At 67.7% G+C, this 20,705-nt stretch overlaps 2 protein-coding genes across 6 annotated transcripts; both read left to right on the top strand.

Annotated features, from left to right (window-relative positions):
- The first annotated feature begins 534 nt into the window (after positions 1-534).
- Positions 535-7,804, top strand: LOC111157706 (pannexin 2). The gene is made up of 3 exons (XM_022519341.1): positions 535-760; positions 5,471-6,916; positions 7,461-7,804. The coding sequence occupies exons 1-3, from the start codon at positions 535-537 to the stop codon at positions 7,802-7,804; spliced, it is 2,016 nt and encodes a 671-aa protein (XP_022375049.1).
- Positions 7,805-12,742: 4,938 nt separating this feature from the next.
- Positions 12,743-20,704, top strand: LOC111157590 (TraB domain containing). Of its 5 annotated transcripts, none has more exons than XM_022519131.1 (9): positions 16,990-17,468; positions 17,841-17,919; positions 18,273-18,439; positions 18,733-18,873; positions 19,355-19,465; positions 19,530-19,690; positions 19,915-20,087; positions 20,167-20,278; positions 20,392-20,704. In XM_022519131.1, exons 1-9 carry the CDS (start codon positions 17,289-17,291, stop codon positions 20,567-20,569), a joined length of 1,302 nt encoding a protein of 433 aa, XP_022374839.1. In that variant the 5' UTR covers positions 16,990-17,288; the 3' UTR covers positions 20,570-20,704. The 5 variants fall into 5 exon arrangements, with proteins under 5 accessions (XP_022374838.1, XP_022374837.1, XP_022374839.1 ...); XM_022519133.1 differs by having other exon boundaries at positions 16,995-17,468; positions 19,551-19,690; positions 20,419-20,704; XM_022519132.1 differs by having other exon boundaries at positions 16,997-17,468; positions 19,551-19,690.
- The last annotated feature ends 1 nt before the right edge of the window (position 20,705 follows it).

Here is a 20,705-nt window from a genome sequence, read left to right as displayed (position 1 = left end):
TCTCCCCAACCCGAGGAAGAGGAGGAGGGGCCAGTCATTGTTAATTCATTTTATTTAATTTAAATATTTTTTGCAAAGTCATCGCCGGCGCCGCATCTGCGTGGCGGGGTGGGGGGGAGGGGGCGGAGCCACGCAGCCGGTCGCCGCAGGTAAACAGCCCCCTCCCCGCGGTGGGAGCGGGGCCCCGGCCCCAGCCAGGGACAGCAGCCGCCGCCCCCGCCGCAGGGACGCGCCAGGCCCCGCCAGGGCTGCAGCCGAGGCGGGGGCGGCGGGGCGCGGGCGGTCCGACCCCTGCCCGCAGGGGCGGCGGCGGAGCGTCCCCCACCCCCGCGCCGGCCCGGCGCCCCCCGCACCCTCGCCACCCTCCCCTGCCGCCCGGCGCCCCCCATCCGTCCCCGCGTCCCCGCCGCCCCTCCCCGGCGCCCCCCGGCCGGCGCTCCCCGCCCGCGCCCCCGGCCCCGCGGCCCCGCCCCAGCGCCCCCCGCCCCGCGGCCCCGCCCGCGCCCGCGCCCCCGGGCCGCGCCCCCGCCCCCCATGCACCACCTCCTGGAGCAGTCCGCGGACATGGCGACGGCGCTGCTGGCCGGGGAGAAGCTGCGCGAGCTGATCCTGCCCGGCGCGCAGGACGACAAGGCGGGCGCGTTGGCCGCGCTGCTGCTGCAGCTCAAGCTCGAGCTGCCCTTCGACCGCGTGGTCACCATCGGCACCGTGCTCGTCCCCATCCTGCTGGTCACCCTGGTATTCACCAAGAACTTCGCAGGTGAGGCTGGGGGCGCGTCCGCAGGTGTCGGGCGCCGGGCGCTCCCCGAGTCCCCGCGCCGGCATCCCTCCGGGGCCTCGCGGTGTTGGCGGCGCCCCGGGGGTCTCCCCGCAGATCCGCAGCCACCGCCGCCCTCCCCGCATCGCTGCATGTGCCGCCGGTCGCCTGGGGCTGCCTCTGACCCCCCTCTCCTCCCATGTATTGTTTTTACTTTCCCCGCGCTCCCCGTGAGCCCGGGCGGACCCGGCCCGGCCCTGGTGGTCTCAGGCACAAATGAGACTTGGGTCTGGCAGGAGAGACCAGGAGGGGGAGTGGGCCGGCTCTGAGGGCAGGAGGAGTGGCCAGGTGGGGACCAGAACAGGCTATTACAGCTGAAGCCAAAGGCTGTCAGAGCGCCGGCTGCGGGCAGAGCCAGAGCGGCAGGACCGGCAGGGAGGGGCCCTGGGACCCGGCGGGGTCTGGTCAGCTTCAGGGGGCGGCCTTGCTCCGGGCACTGAGAGCCCAGAAGGTTTGCGGCAGGACCCTGAGGCCAGGCCGAGCCTCCCCCGGGGGCTGGGCAGCGAACCCACCTGGCCAACCAGGAGGCCCACGCAGGCGGGATAGGGCAGTGACAGGAACCAGTGCGGTGGACGCTGCGAGAGGCTGAGACCTTAAGCTGACAGACGTGGGGGCGCCAGGAGGACCTCCCCACAAGTGACCCCGGGCGAGGCAGCCTGGGAGGCACCGGGAGCAAGGTGACAGAAGAGTGGCCTCCCTAAGGAGCGGAGCTGGGCGGGGAGAGGTGGGCGGTGGCCCACCCAGATCTGGCGGGTCCAGGGAGACCCCCCGCGGGCCTTCGGGCCAGGCTTGAGGGCCAGAGGTGCGTGTCCGTGGCAGAGGGGGCAGGGGTCCCTGTGCAGCCCTTGAGGAGGGCTGTCCCCGAGTGACACCGGCAGACATTCTCCAACTCTGCATTGGCTCTTTCACAAAGGGCTCGATTTTTAGGGGTCCCTATGACCTGGGAACCCGACAGACCTGCGGTGGCCATGTGCAGGCCACCTGATCAGAGACTGGGGGGCCTCTGCAGTTTCTCTTTTCGGACACGAGTGCCCGGACACTCAGACACTCCTGGGACAGGACGCGCTCCCAGGGCCGGGGCAGCACGATGCAGGGGCAGGTGTGACCCACAGTGTCTCTCAGGTCACATAGGTGTGTCGGGTTTCTGAGATGACTGTAACTAGTTGACTCAACTGTCATGGTCTGGAGATGGCACGTCCAAAACAAGGTGTGGGTGGGGCCTCTCTCGCAGAGGCTCGGGGAGGGTCCCTCCTGCCGCTCCAGCTTCCGGGGCTGTCTCACCCCGTCTCCGCTTGCCTCTCGGCATGGGCGCCCTCTCCCTGGGCACGTGCTCCAGATTCCCTCTTCTTACTAGGCCACCAGCCATTGGCTTGGGGCTCCTACTCCAATGGGACCTTATCTCTCTCTTTTTTTAAGATGTATTTAATTGAGAGAGAGAGGGTGAGGCGCGCCCAGCGGGGAGGCGGAGGGAGAGAGCGTGTCCCAAGCAGCCTCCCTGCTGAGTGCACAGCGAGGACACCTCACCTACCGAGGCCCCCGGTGCACCCAGTGTGCGCCCGGTGTGACCTTCTCAGGGTCACGTTCCCCAACAAGGTCATAGTTACAGGTACCCGGGGTTGGGACTTCAACGTCCTTTGCGGAGAACACAATTCTACCCACTACGGACGTGCACGGTGGGGCAGGCTCAGGACTGTCATCCTCAGGTGACCCCCCCCCCAGGGACAGGGCCTCCGTTCTCATGCTGTCCTGAGTCCAGCTCACCCCACATGGACCCTCAGCACCTCTTCATCCCCGGTCAGGCCTGGGCTGCCAGGGTCTCCCGAGTTCACCCTTCATCACCAGTCCTGGTAGCTCCCTGGGCCTTCCTGTGCAGGCCTGCCCCCCACGGAGCCCCCGTACCGACCTGTGCTTGCACGGGGACATGCCTGTGCCCGCATGGACAAGGCAGGCTTTCTGAGCAGTGGTGGGCAGGCTGGCCGCTGCTGCCTGGCGTCCTGGGCCGTGCTGCATGTCCGTCGAACACACCTGCCTCAGCACCTGCGTATGCCTGAGGGACCCTTGTCCTAGGTCACAGAACACAGGAGGGCTGCCCCACTCCCCTCAGGGACCTAGATTAGGGTTCAAGGCAGGACAGGACACAGGACGCTGAGCGGGTGTACGCAGTGAGCTGTCTCTCGGTGCTTCAGACAGAACGCAGAAGCATCCCCAGCCCCTTCCCCAGACCCGAGGACAGGAGGGGTGCGGGGGGGAACCATGCGTCCACAGGCTGAACTGGGGAGGGCCTCCTGACATGCTGACACATGCGGACAGCTCCGGTGAGGGTGCGAGAAGGAAGCGAGGTCAGAAGTGCTGACCCTCAAAGGGCACCAGAGCCGCCTCCATCCAACACCCCCGGCCCCCCGCAGTGCTCCATCCAACACTCCGGCCTCCATCGCTGACGCCCCAGCCCCGGGGCACAGGCCAGTGTGCCCTGCCACTGCCGGAGGGACCCACGCCCCAGCTGCTAGGACCTGGCTTGGAGCCAGGGGCTGTGACACTCACCCCACCCCCCACCCTTACTCGGGTCCTCGCTGCAAGGGGACCCCTGCAGCAGGGGGAGACCCACTCTCTGCACCCTGATTTGCTCATCCAGGACACGATGGTAAACGCGTACTGGCTACAGAGTTGGGGTGAGCAGCCGACGAGGCAGCACTGGCCCCTAGCCTAAAACTCCCCGTCTGGAGGGCAGCGGACGCAGGAAGACTCCCGTGTTTCCTGGCCAGGGTTGCCACGAGCAGACCCCTCACTGTGCCAACCCACTCAGCAGTGGACCGAGAGGCCGCCCCGATGGGTCGTCGGGTTCCGCAGATGTCCTCCAGCCCCGCACAGGGAGCGGCCAGCTGCTTTTTCTTAAAGGAGCCAGGTAGCTGGGCCCCACGTGTCCTGGGTGCCTCTCTAGCCTGGGGGCATGTAGGTGTCCGCAGAGGGGAGAAGGTAGGTGCTCCGCCCCATGGGGCCTGGCGCACGTGGGCTTCAGGGCCTGTGCCGAGTTCTCGGAGGGCCCGGGGAGCCAGAGAGGCTGCCTGCTCTCTGGGGAGGGGTGCTGCACGTCTCGGGGGCCAAGTCCCCCTGACCCTGGCCTGCAGCCTCTGAGGGTCTCACCCTCCCTCCTGCGTGGGGGTCCCACCCCCGCAGGGCCCCCAGCACCGTGGGAGAACATCTGTTAAGGGGGCAGGACAGGGTCTCGGCAGAGGAGGCAGCTGTCCCGGGGCCGGCCACCCTGTGTTAGCTCCCGCCTGGTGCGCTGAGTGACCACAAACTCAGGGGCTCAAAATAACACATGGCCCTAGAGTTCTGCGGCTCAGAAGCCTGGTGGGCGTTACAGGCGAGCGCGTGGGGCTCGGGAGGGCCTAGCTGCTTCTGGAGGCTCCTGGAGGCCCTGCTGTTCACCTTTTCCGGTTTCTAAAGACCCTGTGCTCCCTGGCTTGTGGGCGTCCTCCTCCTTCCGGCCTAGCCCAGTGGCCTCTACTTTCTCCCTCACATCCTTGACTCTCTCACCCCCCTCCAGGACCCCTGTGATCACATTGGGGCCACCCAGTGATCCAGGATCATCCCCTCACCCCAGCCCTCACCTAATCCCCCTTGCAGAGTCTGTGTAAGGTTCTGTGTATTAGCACGTGACGGCTTGGGCAGCCCTGTGTGGACGTCTGTTAGGGCCCTGGAGTTTGAAAAGGGTCTGCACCTCTCAGCGGCGGGGGGGACATGAGCCCAGTCTGGGGCTAGGATCCCACCAGCCAAAGCCTGTAGGAGGGCCGCTGACCCCTGGCCTCTGCGGTGAGAGGGGCTCCGGCTGGCCTGGCGGCAGCGTGGCCAGGCTTTTGGGGCCGTGAACATGGGGGCCGGTGCGGCAGAGGGACAGCTCCAAGCCTGCCAAGTCTTACCCTTTGGAGAAGTGTTCAAAGCCCAGCATAGCTCCAGACACGTTCTCTGGCTCTTGCTTTGTGCCCATCGTCGTCTGGAAAGTTCAGTGACGGCCTTTTTTCCTGCAACTTGGAAGGTCTCCACCGTTCCTGGTGTCGACCCTGCCGTCCTGGGGAGGGCTTCCTGTCCGAGTCCAGGTCACCATCTGGGCCCACCCAGCACCCAGGACTCCTGGGTCTGCTCTTCTCCAGGACAGTGGGTCTGGGAGAGACACCCCATACCCCTCAAGGGCAGGCAGGACCCACTTTTGCGCCACCGTAACTGCCTCTGGCCAGGTAGGGACTGACCAGGCCTTCCACCCTCCTGAAGACAGAGCCCCCCCGGCAGAGCAGCCCCAGGGCGGGTAGGTGTGTGGAGTGGCCTGGCCCGGCCGCCTCCCCTGTGGGACTGGGTGTCCCCCACATGCACGCAGACTGTACACATAGAGAGAGGGACTCCAGGCTTGCAGTGCAGGTCAGTCCCTGGGGGGCTGTACCCCCACCCTGTGCCCCGGCCAGCCGCTGTATGTGCGGGGGTCTCCAGGGTGAGACCCCACACCCAGCCACCACAGTCAGTCATACAGGGGACCGTGCATCTCCTGGGACCCGGGCGTTTCTGCTGGGGGAACAGCCGTCCCTGGTGTGTCTGGTGCGTCCCCCCCGCCCCCTCCCCAGCGCCCCAGTGCCCCAGCCCGAGTGTCCTCTCTGCCCTCAGAGGAGCCCATTTACTGCTACACGCCGCACAACTTCACTCGCGACCAGGCGCTGTATGCTCGCGGCTACTGCTGGACGGAGCTGCGGGACGCACTGCCCGGCGTGGACGCCAGCCTGTGGCCGTCACTGTTTGAGCACAAGCTGCTGCCCTACTCGCTGCTGGCCTTCGCGGCCATCATGTATGTGCCGGCGCTGGGCTGGGAGTTCCTGGCCTCCACCCGCCTCACCTCCGAGCTCAACTTCCTGCTGCAGGAGATCGACAACTGCTACCACCGCGCCGCTGAGGGCCGTGCCCCCAAGATCGAAAAGCAGATCCAGTCCAAGGGGCCTGGCATCACGGAGCGCGAGCGGCGCGAGATCATCGAGAACGCCGAGAAGGAGAAGAGCCCCGAGCAGAACCTGTTCGAGAAGTACCTGGAGCGCCGCGGCCGCAGCAACTTTCTGGCCAAGCTGTACCTGGCGCGGCACCTGCTCATCCTGCTGCTCAGCGTGGCGCCCATCTCCTACCTGTGCACCTACTACGCCACGCAGAAGCAGAACGAGTTCACGTGCGCGCTGGGCGCGTCCCCCGACGGGCCGGCGGGCGGCGGCCCCGCGGTGCGCGTCAACTGCAAACTGCCGTCCGTGCAGCTGCAGCGCATCGTGGCGGGCGTGGACATCGTGCTGCTGTGCGCCATGAACCTCATCATCCTCGTCAACCTCATCCACCTGTTCATCTTCCGCAAGAGCAACTTCATCTTCGACAAGCTGCACAAGGTGGGCATCAAGACGCGCCGGCAGTGGCGCCGCTCCCAGTTCTGCGACATCAACATCCTGGCCATGTTCTGCAACGAGAACCGCGACCACATCAAGTCGCTCAACCGGCTGGACTTCATCACCAACGAGAGCGACCTCATGTACGACAACGTGGTGCGGCAGCTGCTGGCCGCGCTGGCCCAGTCCAACCACGACGCCACGCCCACCGTGCGCGACGCGGGGGTGCAGACGGCCGACCCCAGCGCCAACCCCGCCGAGCCCGACGGCGCCGCCGAGCCGCCCGTCGTCAAGCGGCCGCGCAGGAAGATGAAGTGGATCCCCACGGGCAACCCGCTGCCACAGCCCTTCAAGGAGCCGCTGGCCATCATGCGCGTGGACAACAGCAAGGCCGACAAGCCCAAGCCCGTGCGCCGCAAGACGGCCACGGACACGCTGATCGCGCCGCTGCTGGACGCGGGCGCGCGCGCCGCGCACCACTACAAGGGCGGCGGGGCCGACGCGGGGCCGGCGCCCGACAAGAAGCACGCGCGCCACTTCTCCCTGGACGTGCACCCCTACATCCTGGGCACCAAGAAGGCCAAGCCCGAGGCCGTGCCCGCCGCCGCCCTGCCCGCCTCCCGGAGCCAGGAAGGGGGTTTCCTGTCCCAGGCGGAGGAGTGCGCGCTGGGCTTGGCCGCAGCACCCACCAAAGGTAGGCGGCTGGGGACCCCCGGCCCCGGGGAAGGCAGCCCCCCGCCTCCCGCCTCCCCGCGCGGTTCTCTGCAGACCGGGCATCTGGGAACCGTGTGTGCGGGGCGGGGGGGTGGGGAGGGGGAGCAGCTGGGTGGAAGAGGGGGCTGGGCGGCCAGGGGGCCGGCCTTGGGGCAGAAGGCAGGCGTGAGGGGCCCTGCCCAGCAGACAGGAGGAGCGCTAGCAGGAGGGCCCGAGGGGACATGACAGGAGGTTGTTCAGGCTCTAGAGAAGGTTCTGGAAATAGGCCCTGCTGCTCCTGAGGCGGTGGGAGGTTTGGCCCACGCGGGTTGGAGCCTGCAGAGAGGGTCTTGGGGCAGCCCCATGTGGCTGAGGCAGGAGGAGGGAGAATCAAGCCCTCCCACAGCGCCTGGGGGGCCTGAGGCCGAGCGGGGTCCTCGGTGACCAGCCTCTGCCAGGCAGGGTCCGAGAGAGGGGGCAGGCACGGGGGGAAGAGGTGGGCAACCTGTAGGGTGTGACCTGCCCCTGTCCTCGGCCGTTTGCAGACACTCCGCTCCCTGAGAAGGAGATCCTGTACCCAGCAGAGCCAGCCCGGGCCACGCTTCCTTCCGGGGGCCCATTTCACGTCTGCTCGCCCCCAGCGGCCCCCACCACGGCCCCTCTGTCGCCAGCCAGTCTGGGCAAAGCCGACCCCCTCGCCATCCTGAGCCGCAACGCCACGCACCCGCTACTGCACATTGGCACGCTGTACGAAGCCCGGGAAGAGGAGGACGGGGGTCCCCGCGCTGCCCCGGACGTGGGCAGCCTCATTGCCATCCCCCCCCCGCAGCAGATCCTCATCGCCACGTTCGACGAGCCGAGGACGGTAGTGAGTACCGTGGAGTTCTGAGGAACGGGGCTGCCCGGGCCACCACCGTCCCCTCCGCGTGCCCAGGGAGCGCCGCTGACCCCAGCCCAACGTGGACGGGGCCTCTGCTTCACCCAGCACTGCCCGCCCCTCCTGGCCTCCTGTCCGCATGCCACAGGGCTGACACCTGGCCCACCCGGCCCCCAAGACAGCATCGCTGGCGTGCTGGATGGGCCGAGGGCTGGCCTTGAGCCGGGCGGAGCCCCCCCCCCCAACCAGCCAGAAAGGCCTGGAGCCGCCCCCCCCACCCCCAATCAGGCACTCGGTTGCGAGGTGAAGAGTTTATTTTTTTAGTCAATTCTGTCTTGGGCCCAGGCTGAAGCAGGACAGCTCTGGTCCTGAGTCTGAAAGGAAGCTGGGGGTGATCCCACCACCAGGCCTCGCTGTGCCCCAGGGGCCGTGCTCAGGGCTCGCTCCTGCACTGGGAGGTGCCGGGGCCCCCTCCATCAGACCGACATGCACTTTCTCCCTGTCTCCCGACCTGCCTGTACTCTGCTTTACTATGATCACTGTAACTACCGAGTGTGCGCGCTGCCAGGCACAGGGCGGTGTGCATGGGTGCGTGACCGAGAGGACGAGGACGCCAGCGTGCATGGATGTGTGTGTGAGTGGGCGTGAGCGTGGACGCACGGGGGTGTGATCGGGCACGGGGCTGAGGCGGTGTCGACACCTGCGTGCAAGGCAAGGAATCCAACGCAATAACCATGTCCCCCCACCCAGGCCACCAGCCCCCCAACCGAGGCCCCACGTGGCTTCCCGTGGGCACCCGGGGCTGGCGCGGAGGGTCTGTCCCTATTACCTCAGCCACGGTGACAACGTGACAGTATTAACAAGGTAGCACCGAGCAGATCAATAAATATTATTCTGATACAGCCTGAGTCCCGCGTGGTCCGTCCTGCGGGAGGCCGGTGCTCTGGCTGGTCTTCCTGCGTCTGGACGAGCTGCTTCCTGGTCACCTTGGGGGCCCTGCTGTACCCACCCTGAGGCAGGAGCACATGGCTGTCCCTTGCGGTTGACCTGCCATGACATCTGACTCCGAGGCTCTCATTCCGGGCCTATGGGGCAGATCAGGTGAGCCCTGCCCTCCCTGCACTCACACACTCAGCAGAGGCAAAGGCGGGAGCCCCCAGGAGACTGACCCCTCCATCAAATGTGTGGGGACAGGGGCCTGCTGGCTGCACTTAGGGGGACAGGGACACCAAGAACCCTTCCTGGAGGAGTTCCCTTTGATGTGGTTTGGGGGGGCCCCCTCTGCTCCACGGACCTGGGGCAGGAGGCCTTCCTCACTGGGCCCAGGACTTGGGTGGGATGAAGCTAGTCTTCCGGGTACACCGGGGACCACCTGGCCTTCGGTCCCCGGCTGGTGACCCCCAGAACCTGACATGCTCTCCTTGGAGCCAGGTAGCTAGGACAGCCAGGCCAGAGACCTGTGGACCCTAGAGCCAGGGAGGGCTGCCCTCCCGTTGTAGGGGGCCTGCTGAGACGGGCACGGGCCCATGGGCTGTACTACACAGGGAACCTGCCCAGCCTAGGCCCCGGAATCTCCGTGGTGCCCAGAACTGGGCAGGCCGACCTTCCCCGGAGCTGGGTCATTCTACAGGGACACAGACAAGGGACCGTATCCCTCCATGGGTTTTAAATGTGGTTTTATTATCACTCGGGGCTGCGGAGGCCTGCGACCAGGAGACAGCTGCCGTCGGGAAGCTAGCTCATCCCTCACAGCCCCAGGAGTGGGGGGCAGGCCGTGCCCGGGCTGGGGGCCCCTGGGGGAAGCACCAGGAGGCAGAGCGGGAGGGGACGAGGGCAGGAGCCTTTCCTGTGGTTTCCACGGGAAGGAACGGACAAGGCAGGGGAACAGGCCGAGGACTGGCTCGCATGAATACCGTCCGCGGGCTCCGGGCTCCCTGGTTGTGGGGCACCTGCCCTGGGGGTTGGGGCGGGTGAGGGAGGCCCCGAGGCCTCGAGCCCCACAGAGGGGTGAGCGGCCAGGGCCCCAGGTCGGCTGGTGGGCACATGGGAGTTTGTTGTTTTTAGGAATTAGCCCTGGGAGGGGCCAACCTTCCAGTGCCCACTTGGCCCAAGGTCAAAACAGAAAATAAAAAGGCGTCATTGGTACGCCCTGTCCCCAGAGAGCTCGCAGCCTCACCTGAGCCGGGACACCTCCTGGCAGCTCCCAGGCTGGGAAGTCCACTGCCCCTTGGGTCGGCCCTCACCATTTTCAGTGTCCAGGAAGGGACCCCACGTGCCCACGTGTGGCCTGTGGCCAGTTGTGCAAAGTGGGAGAAGCCCCTGGTCCCTCAGCAGCGCCCCCCGCCCACCTTGGTCCCACCCTGTCGGCGGGCTCCCTAACCCTCTGAGCAGAGTGGCTGTGCCCACCCAGGGCACTCCGGTCATGCTGGACTCGGGCAGCAGCTCATGCCACGGCCCCCCTGCCGCTACCTGGGTGGGGCTGGAGTCCGGCCCAGCCTCCCCAGCCGCCCAAGGCCACCCTCACCTCCCCACCCTGCCCATCCACTTGCAGAGCTCCGCTGGGCCCCACACAGGTCATTCCTGCCCCGGTACCCCATTGACAGCACTCACAGTGAGAGGGTCCCAGAGCCCAGCAGGGGCGTCGGCTGCCCGGGCCACACCTCACGCACCCTTCCTCCTGCCAGTGAGCACGGGACCTCGGGCTGAGCAATGTTCACGCACACAAGTCTGAGTCCGGTGAGCGCACGCCTGCCGCAGAGGCCCCCAGCGCAGCCCCCTCCGTGTCTCTGGGGAGACAGCTCTGCCAGGCTACCGGCCACCTGTGCCCTGGGCCAAGGCCCAGCAGGACACTGCAGAGCAACGCTCACCCCAGAGTTCTGTCCTTCGGAGCACGCGCAGTGCCCTCCTCCTGGGCCGAGCCCTGGTTCGCTGGGGAAGAGAAGCGCCCCAGTCATCATCCCGTAGCCGCCAAGCTCTCGCTGCAGGTGCCAAGGCTGCCGCCTTAGCCCGTGAGTGCGGGCCGCCCCATCGTCTCTGGTGTCGGGCTGAAGGCCCCCCACACCACCTCCCCTCTCCTCACCCCTTCCCTCTAGCCAGGGCCCTGTAGCGGCTGGGGGCAACTCTCCCGGTCCCAGAAAAGGAGAGGCTCCCACACAGGCAAGACTGGAACGCGGGCCTCTTCCTGCCTTGCCAGCGCCGTGTGGGCGTGGCCCCCAGACTCACTCCAGATCCACCGCGCGCCGCCTGGCAGACACCTGTGCTCTCCAGGGAAGGGAGCCTAAGGGTTGGGACGCAGAAACGACCTGAGCCGGCAGAGGGACAGAAAGGTAACTGGAGAGAAGGAGCGTGCACCAAGGAGGACAGAGGCCACCCTGAGGCCAGCTGGGCCCTTTCGGGACCGAGAAGCCGTAGGAGGGAGGTGGGCAGCGAGCCTGGCCCGGAAGCACCTGCCTGGAGGCCCCACACTCAGGCTCTTGCACAGAGCTCAGCGGGCAAACAGCCCAGCCTGCCAGCACCCAGCCTGCCAGCACCCAGCCTGCCAGCACCCAACCTGCCAGCACCCAGCCTGCCAGCAAGAGGGACTGCGGATCATCTCCCCCACCAGCCGGACCCCAGGACCACCACTGTCAAAGAACATGGGAACCTGGGAACCCTACAAGTCACCAAGCCCTCTCATCCTGGAAACCGAGGGGCAGCCCAGTGCCCAGCTCTAGTGCTGGCGGATGGTCCCAGCAGGGTCAGGCCAGTCCAGACCCGCAGAGGAGGGGAGGGGCTGGACTGGCCTAACCCCTCACTCCCAGGTAGCTCCAGACTGAGGGGCTGCAGCCTGCTCCAGGCAGTCCCTGCAGCAGCCCCCATCCAGCCTGGCTTGTCCTATGGCCGGAGGTGGTCACAGGCGTCAGTGGAACTGGCTGGGGGCAGGGGACAGTTGGGGGTCTGCTTCGCCAGCAGGCAAGCCATCAGCACCCCCCCAGCCGCAGGGTGCCCAGCCCCACAGCCACCCTTTGAGGACGGAGGAGGGCCCCGGCGAGGGCAGCAGCGCCCTGGCCCCCTCCAGGGCCCCGGCCGTGGGGGCACTGCACTGGGGAGGAGAGGGAGGCGGCCTCGGGACACCCCACTGGGGGTGGTCGTGGGCACTGGGAGTCCCCCTCCCACGCCCCGCCGCCCTCTTGGCCAAATGGGGACGACGAGGGGCGGTTGGGACCCCTCCGCTGGCAGCGGGCCGGTGGCTGCAGGCTCGGGCCGGTGGCTGCAGGCTCGCCGGAGTCCGCCAGTCCCGAGACTAGCCCCCGAGCACCCCTCCGGGGTTTGGGGTCCAGGTCTCAGCCTGGTCGGCAGCAGGACCACTGGGGCCTGCCTCCCAGGGGACTGCACCTACCAAGTTGAGGAATGGCCGGGGCGCCGGCGCGCGGGAGTCTCGACACCCCCGACCCAGGTGGAGTCACGTGGGCGCCCTCCGCACCCCATCCCACTACGGACTGCCCCTTTCGTGGGCGATTGACACAAAGCGTCTCCGTGGACGTCGTGCGAACACCTTCCCTTTTGCAGACTGGGAGCGGCGCTCAGAGAATTTAAGAGTGCTCTGCAAGGCTGCCGGGCTGCCACGCAGGGCCGGGGACTCGAACTCACGGCTCCACGGTCGCCTCCTTCCTCCTAAAGCCGGCGGCGCCGGGGGGGGGGGGGGGGGGGGGGGGGGGGGGGGGGGGGGGCTTTCTCGCGCGCGGCCCCCTGGGAAGTGTAGTCCGCGGGCGCTCGCGCATGGCCCCTGGGAAGTGTAGTCCGCGGGCGCTCGCGCGCGGACCTCTGGGAAGTGTAGTCCGGAGGCGCAGACAGAGCGCGCCTACGGAGCCGACGGGCGGCGCGTGGAACTGCGCTTCCCAGCATGCCGCGCGCCGCCCGCCCCCGGCCCCTGCCCGTCCGGCCGCACCCGCCCCCGGTCCCGGCCCCGGTCCGCCCCGTCCGGTGGGGCGACTGGCCGCATGGAGGCCGGCTGAGGAGCGCCGCCCCGCCTCGGTACGCTGCGCGGCGCGGGCCCCGGCTGGCGGGCAGGGGTCTGGGTCGGGTCGCGGCCGGGGTCGCGGGCCACCTCGCTCTGGGCCAGGTCCAGTCAGCCCCCAGCGCGGGGTCTGCGGCTGGAAGAGTCCGCCCAGGCCTGTCCCGAGGGCGCGCGGGGCAGGGCCGGCGGCCGGCGCTGCTGGGGACAGGGCGCGGGGAGATGGCTGGCGGGCTCCGCTGGGGCTGGCCGGGGGCCGCGGCCTCTCCCCCCGGAGACCCCGGGCGCTTCCCGAGCGCCGGCGGCCTCTGCCCTTCAGGCTGGGCGAGCGGGGCTGCGTCCGGCGGAGTGCGGCGGGCTGTCCCGCGGCGCGCGCGGCCGAACTTCGGGGCCTGCGACAGCCGCACTTTGTTTCCACGCAGCCGCGCGCGGAGGTGGAACTTCTGTGCCGCCAAGTGCCGCGCGGGCGCGTCCGCGGAAACTCTCCGGGGCGAGGCTGCCGGGACGTGGGCGTCTCGGGAGCCGCCAGGGGCTCCGCTCGGAGGTCCTGGCGCCTCACGAGCGGGTTGGGTGGTTTCCAGGCGGAATCCCGCCGGCTTGGGGTGCCCTGGAGAGGGAGGTGTGCGGCCGCCAGGCGCCCCGCCCCCCGGGGCAGGCTCCGCGCTCTCTGGGTCTTCGGCCCCTTTTGCCCCTGCTCAGCCCTTCGCAGTGCGGCTGGAGGGGATCCTTGACCGGGGACCACGGGTCAGTCTCGCAGAATGGCCCTCGTGCCGTGGTGTCTGAGGCTGCCAGGAGAGGGCCTGGCAGGGTGAGTGGGCAGACCCCTACACAGCGCCCTGCGATGGTGGTCAGTGCGGGGGCCCAGCCCTGGGCAGTGGCCAGGCTCCAGGAGAGTCAGCCGGGTGTGCTGGTAAAGGAGCCGTTCAGGCCTCCAGCGCAGATACAAGCTGGCATATGTCCTCTATCCCAATCCCAAACTCTGCCTCCATAAAGCGGGTGCTGCTGGACCCAGGAGGCTCTCCGGTGGCCAGGGGTGCCCCGACTTAAGAAGTGGGGGCAGAGGGGAGGTCGGGGCTTTGGCCACATCCTGCTGTCTCCCAGCGGCACATTTATTTCTGCAGCCCACCGGTCTCTCCGGTTTGGGACCTTTGACTTTCTGAGCAAGCCTAGTGGGTTGATGGGGAGATACAGGCTTTTCCGGGGGCCCCATTTGGTGCTGGTCAGGTCTTGGACACACCGAGAAGGAGTCTGGGATCTGGGAGGCAGTGTGTGGCCTTCCAGTTTTTAGAGGGGCAAGGGGGGCAGAGAAGGGTGTCTCAGCTTGCCATAACAAACCCCAAAGGTGGGGCTTAAATAGCGGACTCTTTGACAGCTCTGGAGGCCGGGAGGCCGGGGTGGAGGTGCTGGGCTTGGTTGCTGGTGAGGACGTTTTCTTCCTGGCTTGCGGATGGCTGTCTTCTCGCTCGCTGTGTTCTCACACGGCCAGATCTCATAAGGGCCCTAATATCATCATGGGGCCCCATCTCTAAACGCCATCACCTGGGGATTAGGGCTTCAGTATGTGAATGTTGGGGGGCGCAGTTCAGTGCATAGCAGTGGAACCCAGGAGAGGGTCCGCGAGCTGCCTGGGGCCGGCAGGAGCCTGCCGTCTGCCACGCCACCGAACCATCTGGTACACTGACATGGACGCCCGGCAAAACTTTCAGATGCTAATAATGTCATCCCGTGCGGAACAACTTAACATGCTACTCTGGTTGGTGTCACAGGGCTGTGCCCCCCGGTGGGTCCCTAGTGTGTGGGGGGCTCTTCCTGTAGGTCCCTTTCCTGGAGTACTGGACAAGGTGGGGCCTCCTAGGGCTTTTGGGAACTCCCACCACTTTGGAGTTTGTTTTCCTGGAAGCTTGTGGTGATTCTGCTGCTGTCATCTGTGCGCAGGATTACGATTTCCAGAGCCAGATCACGGTGTGTCCCTCTACAGATGAGGAGACAGCCTAGGAGGACTCGTGTTCCGTTGTCCCCTGAAACCAGACTGCTGGTTCTTTTACTGCCCCGTGAGGTTTGCTCCTCCCCACCCAGGAGGAAGCCTGCAGAGGTCTACGGTCAGGAGCTGAAGTGAAATCTGCGTCGTGGCATGGGTCTTTAGCTGGGAGCAGACAGATGGGGCGGCTGGGTGACGGCTCTGACCACCTCCATCCTCGAGGCGGGAGCTCAGTCCTAGCAGGCTGGAGGGCCCTCACTGGGGCCAGGCCGCACCCAGTGGCTGGCCTGAGATCTGGCCAAACGCAGGCCGTCCCCTGCAGCACGGTTGGGGCATCCGGCCACCGGACATGTCCGTGGCAGCGCTGCTTGGCAGTGGCGGCTGGTCGGGGGCCGTGAGTAGCCGCCGGATCCGGCAGAAGGCGCTTCCCGCTTTGTGCCAGGTTCCGTGGTGGCTGGGCCATGGCCCAGGAGCAGGGCTACCCGCTGGGGTCTGGATTTAGAAGGGGGCACAGGTGTCTCCCCTCAAGGGTGTCACCGGGGCATGCATTGGTGGGACTGGGGGGACCTGTGGATCCAGAGAGTGTGGCAGGAAGCCAGGAGGGTTGTGGACGCTCCCTGCAGCCCCTGGCGGGTGCCGGGCAATGGGGGCTGGACTCAGGGCTGGGGGTGGGGGTCTTGCTTCCCTCCTCGCAGCTGGGGAGGGCTCAGGCCCAGCCAAAGTCTTTAACTTGTGTGTTTGGGAGTGGAGGGGACGTTGACAGCCCCTGAAATGACACCCTGCGAGGGTGTTGCTGGGGACCCTGCCTCTGAAGTCGAGAGAAACCAGAGAATTGGGAAGTGTGTGGTGCGGCCATCGGGGACAGAGGCTTCTCAGATGGGACTCTTGGTGCTGAGGGGGCCCCGGTGGCCTTCCTGCCTGAGCAGTTCCGGCTCCCAGTGCTGGGTCGCAGCTGCCGCGAGGGGAACAGCTCGAAGGGACCCGCGTGTTGGCACTGTGGTGCACGGGTCAGCCGTCCCGGGCTCAAGGCTGGGCTTTAGGCCCGACGGGCTTGTCCGCCACCCGCACCCCCGGCCCTCAGGATGCGGGACCCACGCCCAGAAAGGCCTGTCCGCTGCCGGCCAGGGGCCTCCTCCTGAGCTTCAGAGGGCGGGGCCGCCGGAGGCGGGTGAGGCGGTGCCCCAGACCTCCCCCCACCGCACCCGCCAGAGGGACAGCGACGTGGTGGCCTCCCATTTGCTGGCCGTTCCGGGAGCCTCCCTGCAGCGCACGGGATGTTTTCTTAAGTTTCCTGGGCCCTTGGGCAGCCTTGTGCCGCTTGGAAGTAGGAACTGTTTGCTCTGTTGCGTAAGCCGGACTGAGGGCCTTTCTGGGCCGGCTGGGGAGCCTGAGCAGGGGCAGGCCCAGCGCCGCTCGGCCCCGCCCTCCGCCTTGGCCCGCCGCCCGTTCGCCCTCCCGCGGGCGCCTTGCCGGGCGGGCGGAGAGCTCTGATCTGTAAAGTGGGAAGAGGGGGCTTTGGGGGTCCTGGACAGGAGGTGCTCAGGGAAGAGTGCGCGGAGTGGGCCCCCCCCCCAGCCGCCCTTCTCTGCTGACCTGCCTCCCGCGGGGCCCCGCTGCTTCCTCTGGCCCTAAGCCAGGTCCTCTCTCTGACCCTTGCTGTGACTGTATTTCTTGCAAGAACCTGGCCATCCTTAGGTCGGGTCCAGGGCCTGTCCCGGTGTCCCTGGACACCAGATCAGGGGTTTGGTCAAATCGGAGGGAGCCCCGTCCTGTCACTGAGCTGCATGCGCAGGTGGCAGGTCCCTCCCGCTGCGGAGGAGGAAAGGGCCGGATGGGGAGCTGCGAGATGCTGGCGGTGGCGGCCGCGGAACAGGGCCCTGTCTGTGCTCCCCACAGCCGTGTGATGACAGCGTGGGGCGGGGGAGGACCTGACGCAGGTCCTTACTTTGCCACGTGCCCTTCCTTCCTCTCATGAAATGGCGAGAGGCAGGGCAGGGCAGTGGGAGCACCGCACAGCCCCCCAGGTCTGCGGCGCTCTGCGGGTGCGCGTCCCAGGACCCCGGTCCTTCCGTCCACTAGTGCACGTGTGGCGGAGGCTGACTCTGGAGCCAAACACGACAGCACGCCAGGCTTTCGGCAAGTTGGAGTGGCTTCTTGACCAGACAGGCGGCAGTCACACGCGCCACCCTTCCCCAGGGGCGCCTCCCTGAGCTGTGCCGGCCACCTCTGCACTCAGACCCGGCCTTGAGCTTGCCCGCAGCATCTCGGGGAAGCGGGGCTGAAGTCTGCGTTGCCGGTGTGGCCGTCTCCCAGGGTGGCCAGAACCCCATGGCCTGACACAGGCCTCAGGCCCCTGATCCCCTTGGCCCTGGAGGTCTGGGTGGACCATCGTCTGTGGCAGTTCTGTGTCCTTGGTGACACGGAAGACCCCCAGGTCACTGGCCAGGGCAGTCCCGGCGTCTCTGTCCCTGTGCTCAGCCAGCGGGACCCCGGACCTGCACAGCTGGAGGGAGACAGGTGTCAAAATGTCTGGGAGGGCAGAGGCTGCGATCCCACCTACAGTTCTTTCAAAACAGACTGAGCCCTGTGTGCAGCCCTGGGGTTCCAGGTGCGAACGTGCTTCCTCTGTCTCCTCAGGCTTCGCTCGTCGGTGCAGGAGCCACTCCCCAGCCATGGAGGGGGAGGAGAAGCAGCCATCCCAGGAGGTCAGAGGCCTGGACCAGACGCGGTGGCGGGGGTAGGGGGGGTTCCTGTACAACCTCGGGCTCAGGGTCCAGCCAGCTGCTCGACGGAGTGTGGGTGCCCCCTCAGCGTGGCAGCCTGGGATCACTGGCTGCTTCTGTGCGTGTGGTTTCCCGGGGTGTTTCTGGGTCAGCCAAGGGGGAGCTCGGGCCAGGGAGCCTGGGGCGGGCTGCGTACAAGGCGGTTGTCACAGAGAGGTGTGAATGCTGGGGCGTGCGCAGCTCACGGAGCAACGGCACAAGTCCTTGGTGGGCCCCTGGGGACACGTGGTGCCCTGAGCCCAGGCCCCCAGGAGGGTGGGCACCCTGACTGAAACGTTCCCCTTCCCTCTGCAGGCTGACACGGAACCTGTTGTGACAGTGGGGGCTTCAGAGGTGGTGCCCAGGGTGCTTTCTGGAGAATCCCAGAACCTGTGTGCGTGCTCCCTGAGATCATTCCGGGCTAGGGGGCGGGGCAGCTCCCTGGCCAGAAGGGGCTCGGACCTGGGTGACCTGAGTCTGGCGGATAGTGGCCTGGGCCAGCCCCAGGCTGGGGGTCTCTGAGGGGCTCTGGAGCACAGGCAGGGGCTTTGGAGCCCCATCAGGAGCCCCTTCACTGGGGTGGGGGGCTCAGTGCTTCGAGATGCCGTGGACGCTTGGACGGCTGGGGCTCCCCCTCGGGGACGCGTGCCCCTGTGCGTATCTGGGCTCCGCGCGTGGCTCAGCCCTGAGAACGGGGTGCTCTGGCTGCCAGTGTGCCGCACCCCACCTGACGCGCCGTCCTTGCAGCCGACGCGGACGCGCTGACCCTCCTCCTGGAGATGAAGCTGAGGCGGCGGCGAGAGCGGCCCAGCCTGCCGCGCACGGTGACCGAGCTGGTGGCCGAGGACGGGAGCAGGGTGTACGTGGTGGGCACGGCCCACTTCAGTGACGACAGCAAGAAGGACGTGGTGAAGGTGAGGCCCGGCACGCGGGGCTGGCCTCGGCCGAGCAGCCCTGTCCCGTGAGCCGCCGCCACCTCCTGCGTGACGCCCGCGCCCCCAGAAAGGGGCTTTCGGATACCGCAGAGCCCTCGTGGCCTCGTGCACTTTTCTGTTCAGCAGCGAGCAGACCTGTTGTGTCGCTTTCCTCGGTCATTTAAAGAAATGTGTCGTCAGCGCGGCAGCCGAGGTGGCCTATGCCTGCGGGGACAGGGTCGGGGTCCGTGCTGGGCCCGGGGCACCAGGCTGAGCTGGCTCGTCCCTTGCAGACCATCCGGGAAGTGCAGCCTGACGTGGTGGTCGTGGAGCTCTGCCAGTACCGCGTGTCCATGCTGAAGATGGACGAGAGCGCGCTGCTCCAGGAGGCCAGGGACATCAGTCTGGAGAAGCTACAGCAGGCCGTGAGGCAGGTGCGGCGTCAGGGCCCGGGCTGGGTGCCCCCCCAGGCAGCTGCTCCTCCCGCCTGTGAGCACAAGGCCGTCCAGTCCGTGCAGAGGCGCCCAGGGGACTTGGCCTGGGGCGGGAGAGGGGCGCGCCTGTGTTGGGTTTCAGACTAGGGAGGTGGGGCGGGGGAGCTTCAGCCCCCTGGGGAAGAGCCGGACGGGAAACCCCGGGAGCTCGGCAAAGGGGAGGGCTTGGTCTCAGGGTGCTGGCTGGCCTTCCCCCACCCCTGTACATCTCCCACAGGGACATGGGCCCCCCGGGGGGACACGGACAGAGGAGTTGGGGTCTGGGCTGGAGGGGCAGGAGGGAAGGGGCATCCGCTGTGGATGCGGCACCTGTCCACAGCCCTCGCTCAGCCCCGGAGCGTAGGTGGGGCCTCCCCTCGCTGCTGGGGAAACCTGTGCTCTGTGCCCACGTGGCCACTGACCACCGGCCCCTCCCCTGCAGAACGGGGTCATGTCCGGACTCATGCAGATGCTGCTGCTGAAAGTGTCGGCCCACATCACTGAGCAGCTGGGCATGGCTCCCGGTGGCGAGTTCAGGGAGGCCTTCAAGGAGGTGGGCCTGGGTCCAGCCGGGAGGAGGGGTGCCCAGGAGCTGCCCGGGGCTCAGGTGCCCGCAGCCAACACCCGGCTCCGCCCAGGCCAGCAAGGTGCCCTTCTGCAAGTTCCACCTGGGCGACCGGCCCATCCCCGTCACCTTCAAGAGGGCCATCGCGGCGTTGTCCTTCTGGCAGAAGGTGAAGCTGGCCTGGGGCCTGTGCTTCCTGTCAGACCCCATCAGGTAGGGCCCCTCGGCCTCCCGCGGGCAGCCCCACCCAGGAAGAGCGGCCCGGCCCCCTCGGTCAGGAGCTAAAGCCTCCGCAAACAGGGCCTTCCCACCCTTCCTTCCACCGTGAGCCCGAACACAAAGGGCGCGGAGGTCCCTGCCCTGGGTCAACAGCGCCGGCCGGCCTCCTGCCGGCTGCCGCGTCCACACGAGGCTGGCAGCGCGCCCTCTGCCCCCAGCAAGGACGACGTGGAGCGCTGTAAGCAGAAGGACCTGCTGGAGCAGATGATGGCGGAGATGATCGGCGAGTTCCCCGACCTGCACCGCACCATCGTCTCGGAGCGCGACGTCTACCTGACGTACATGCTGCGGCAGGCGGCCCGGCGCCTCGAGCTGCCGCGCTCCTCCGACGGTGACCGCCGCGGCGGCCGGGCGGGGGCGCTGTGGCCCGGTGGCCGCCGGGCGGGGCTGACGCGTCCCTTCCCCCACAGCGGAGCCCAGGAAGTGCGTCCCGTCCGTGGTGGTGGGCGTCGTGGGCATGGGCCACGTCCCGGGCATCGAGAAGAACTGGACCACGGACCTCAACATCCAGGAGATCATGACGTGAGTAATGCCCGCGAGCGCAGAGCAGCCGGCTGGGGGCGGCGGCCAGGCCGGGGGAACGTGTGCACGCCCCCCACCCCCGAGCCAGGCCCAGCCCGCCCTCCCTTCCCCAGCGTCCCCCCGCCGTCCATCTCCGGCAGAGTGTCCCGGCTGGCCGTGAAGGCCGCCTTCGTGGGCCTGCTGGGCTACGGCCTCTACTGGATGGGACGCCGCGCCACCGGCCTGGTCCTGTCGCTGCCTGTCACTCAGTACTGCCTGCAGAGGGTGTCCTCGGCCCGACCGCACAAATAGGGAGGACCAGCACGGCGGGGGACCATCCCCCCGTGCCCACCCGCAGGAGCTCTGGGTGCCACCCCCCGTGGGGGTCCAGGCCCAGCCACCCCTGCCCTCCCCCAACCCGCCCAAATAAAGAATTATTTAACTGCTC

Source organism: Enhydra lutris, unplaced genomic scaffold, assembly GCF_002288905.1.
Source record: "Enhydra lutris kenyoni isolate GAN:26980312 unplaced genomic scaffold, ASM228890v2 scaffoldscaffold55, whole genome shotgun sequence".
NCBI classification, from domain to species: Eukaryota; Metazoa; Chordata; class Mammalia; order Carnivora; family Mustelidae; genus Enhydra; species Enhydra lutris.
This window is presented reverse-complemented; position numbering and strand designations above follow the sequence as displayed.

Excerpts from the sequence above, each read along its gene's own strand:
- LOC111157706 (XM_022519341.1), top strand. The coding sequence starts at position 535 with ATGCACCACCTCCTGGAGCAGTCCGCGGACATGGCGACGGCGCTGCTG. Across the intron at positions 761-5,470 it reads ATTCACCAAGAACTTCGCAG|AGGAGCCCATTTACTGCTAC; the intron begins GTGAGGCTGGGG and ends CTCTGCCCTCAG. Across the intron at positions 6,917-7,460 it reads GGCCGCAGCACCCACCAAAG|ACACTCCGCTCCCTGAGAAG; the intron begins GTAGGCGGCTGG and ends GGCCGTTTGCAG.
- LOC111157590 (XM_022519129.1), top strand. The coding sequence starts at position 17,289 with ATGTCTGGGAGGGCAGAGGCTGCGATCCCACCTACAGTTCTTTCAAAA. Across the intron at positions 18,440-18,732 it reads GCAAGAAGGACGTGGTGAAG|ACCATCCGGGAAGTGCAGCC; the intron begins GTGAGGCCCGGC and ends CGTCCCTTGCAG. Across the intron at positions 19,466-19,550 it reads TCAGGGAGGCCTTCAAGGAG|GCCAGCAAGGTGCCCTTCTG; the intron begins GTGGGCCTGGGT and ends GGCTCCGCCCAG.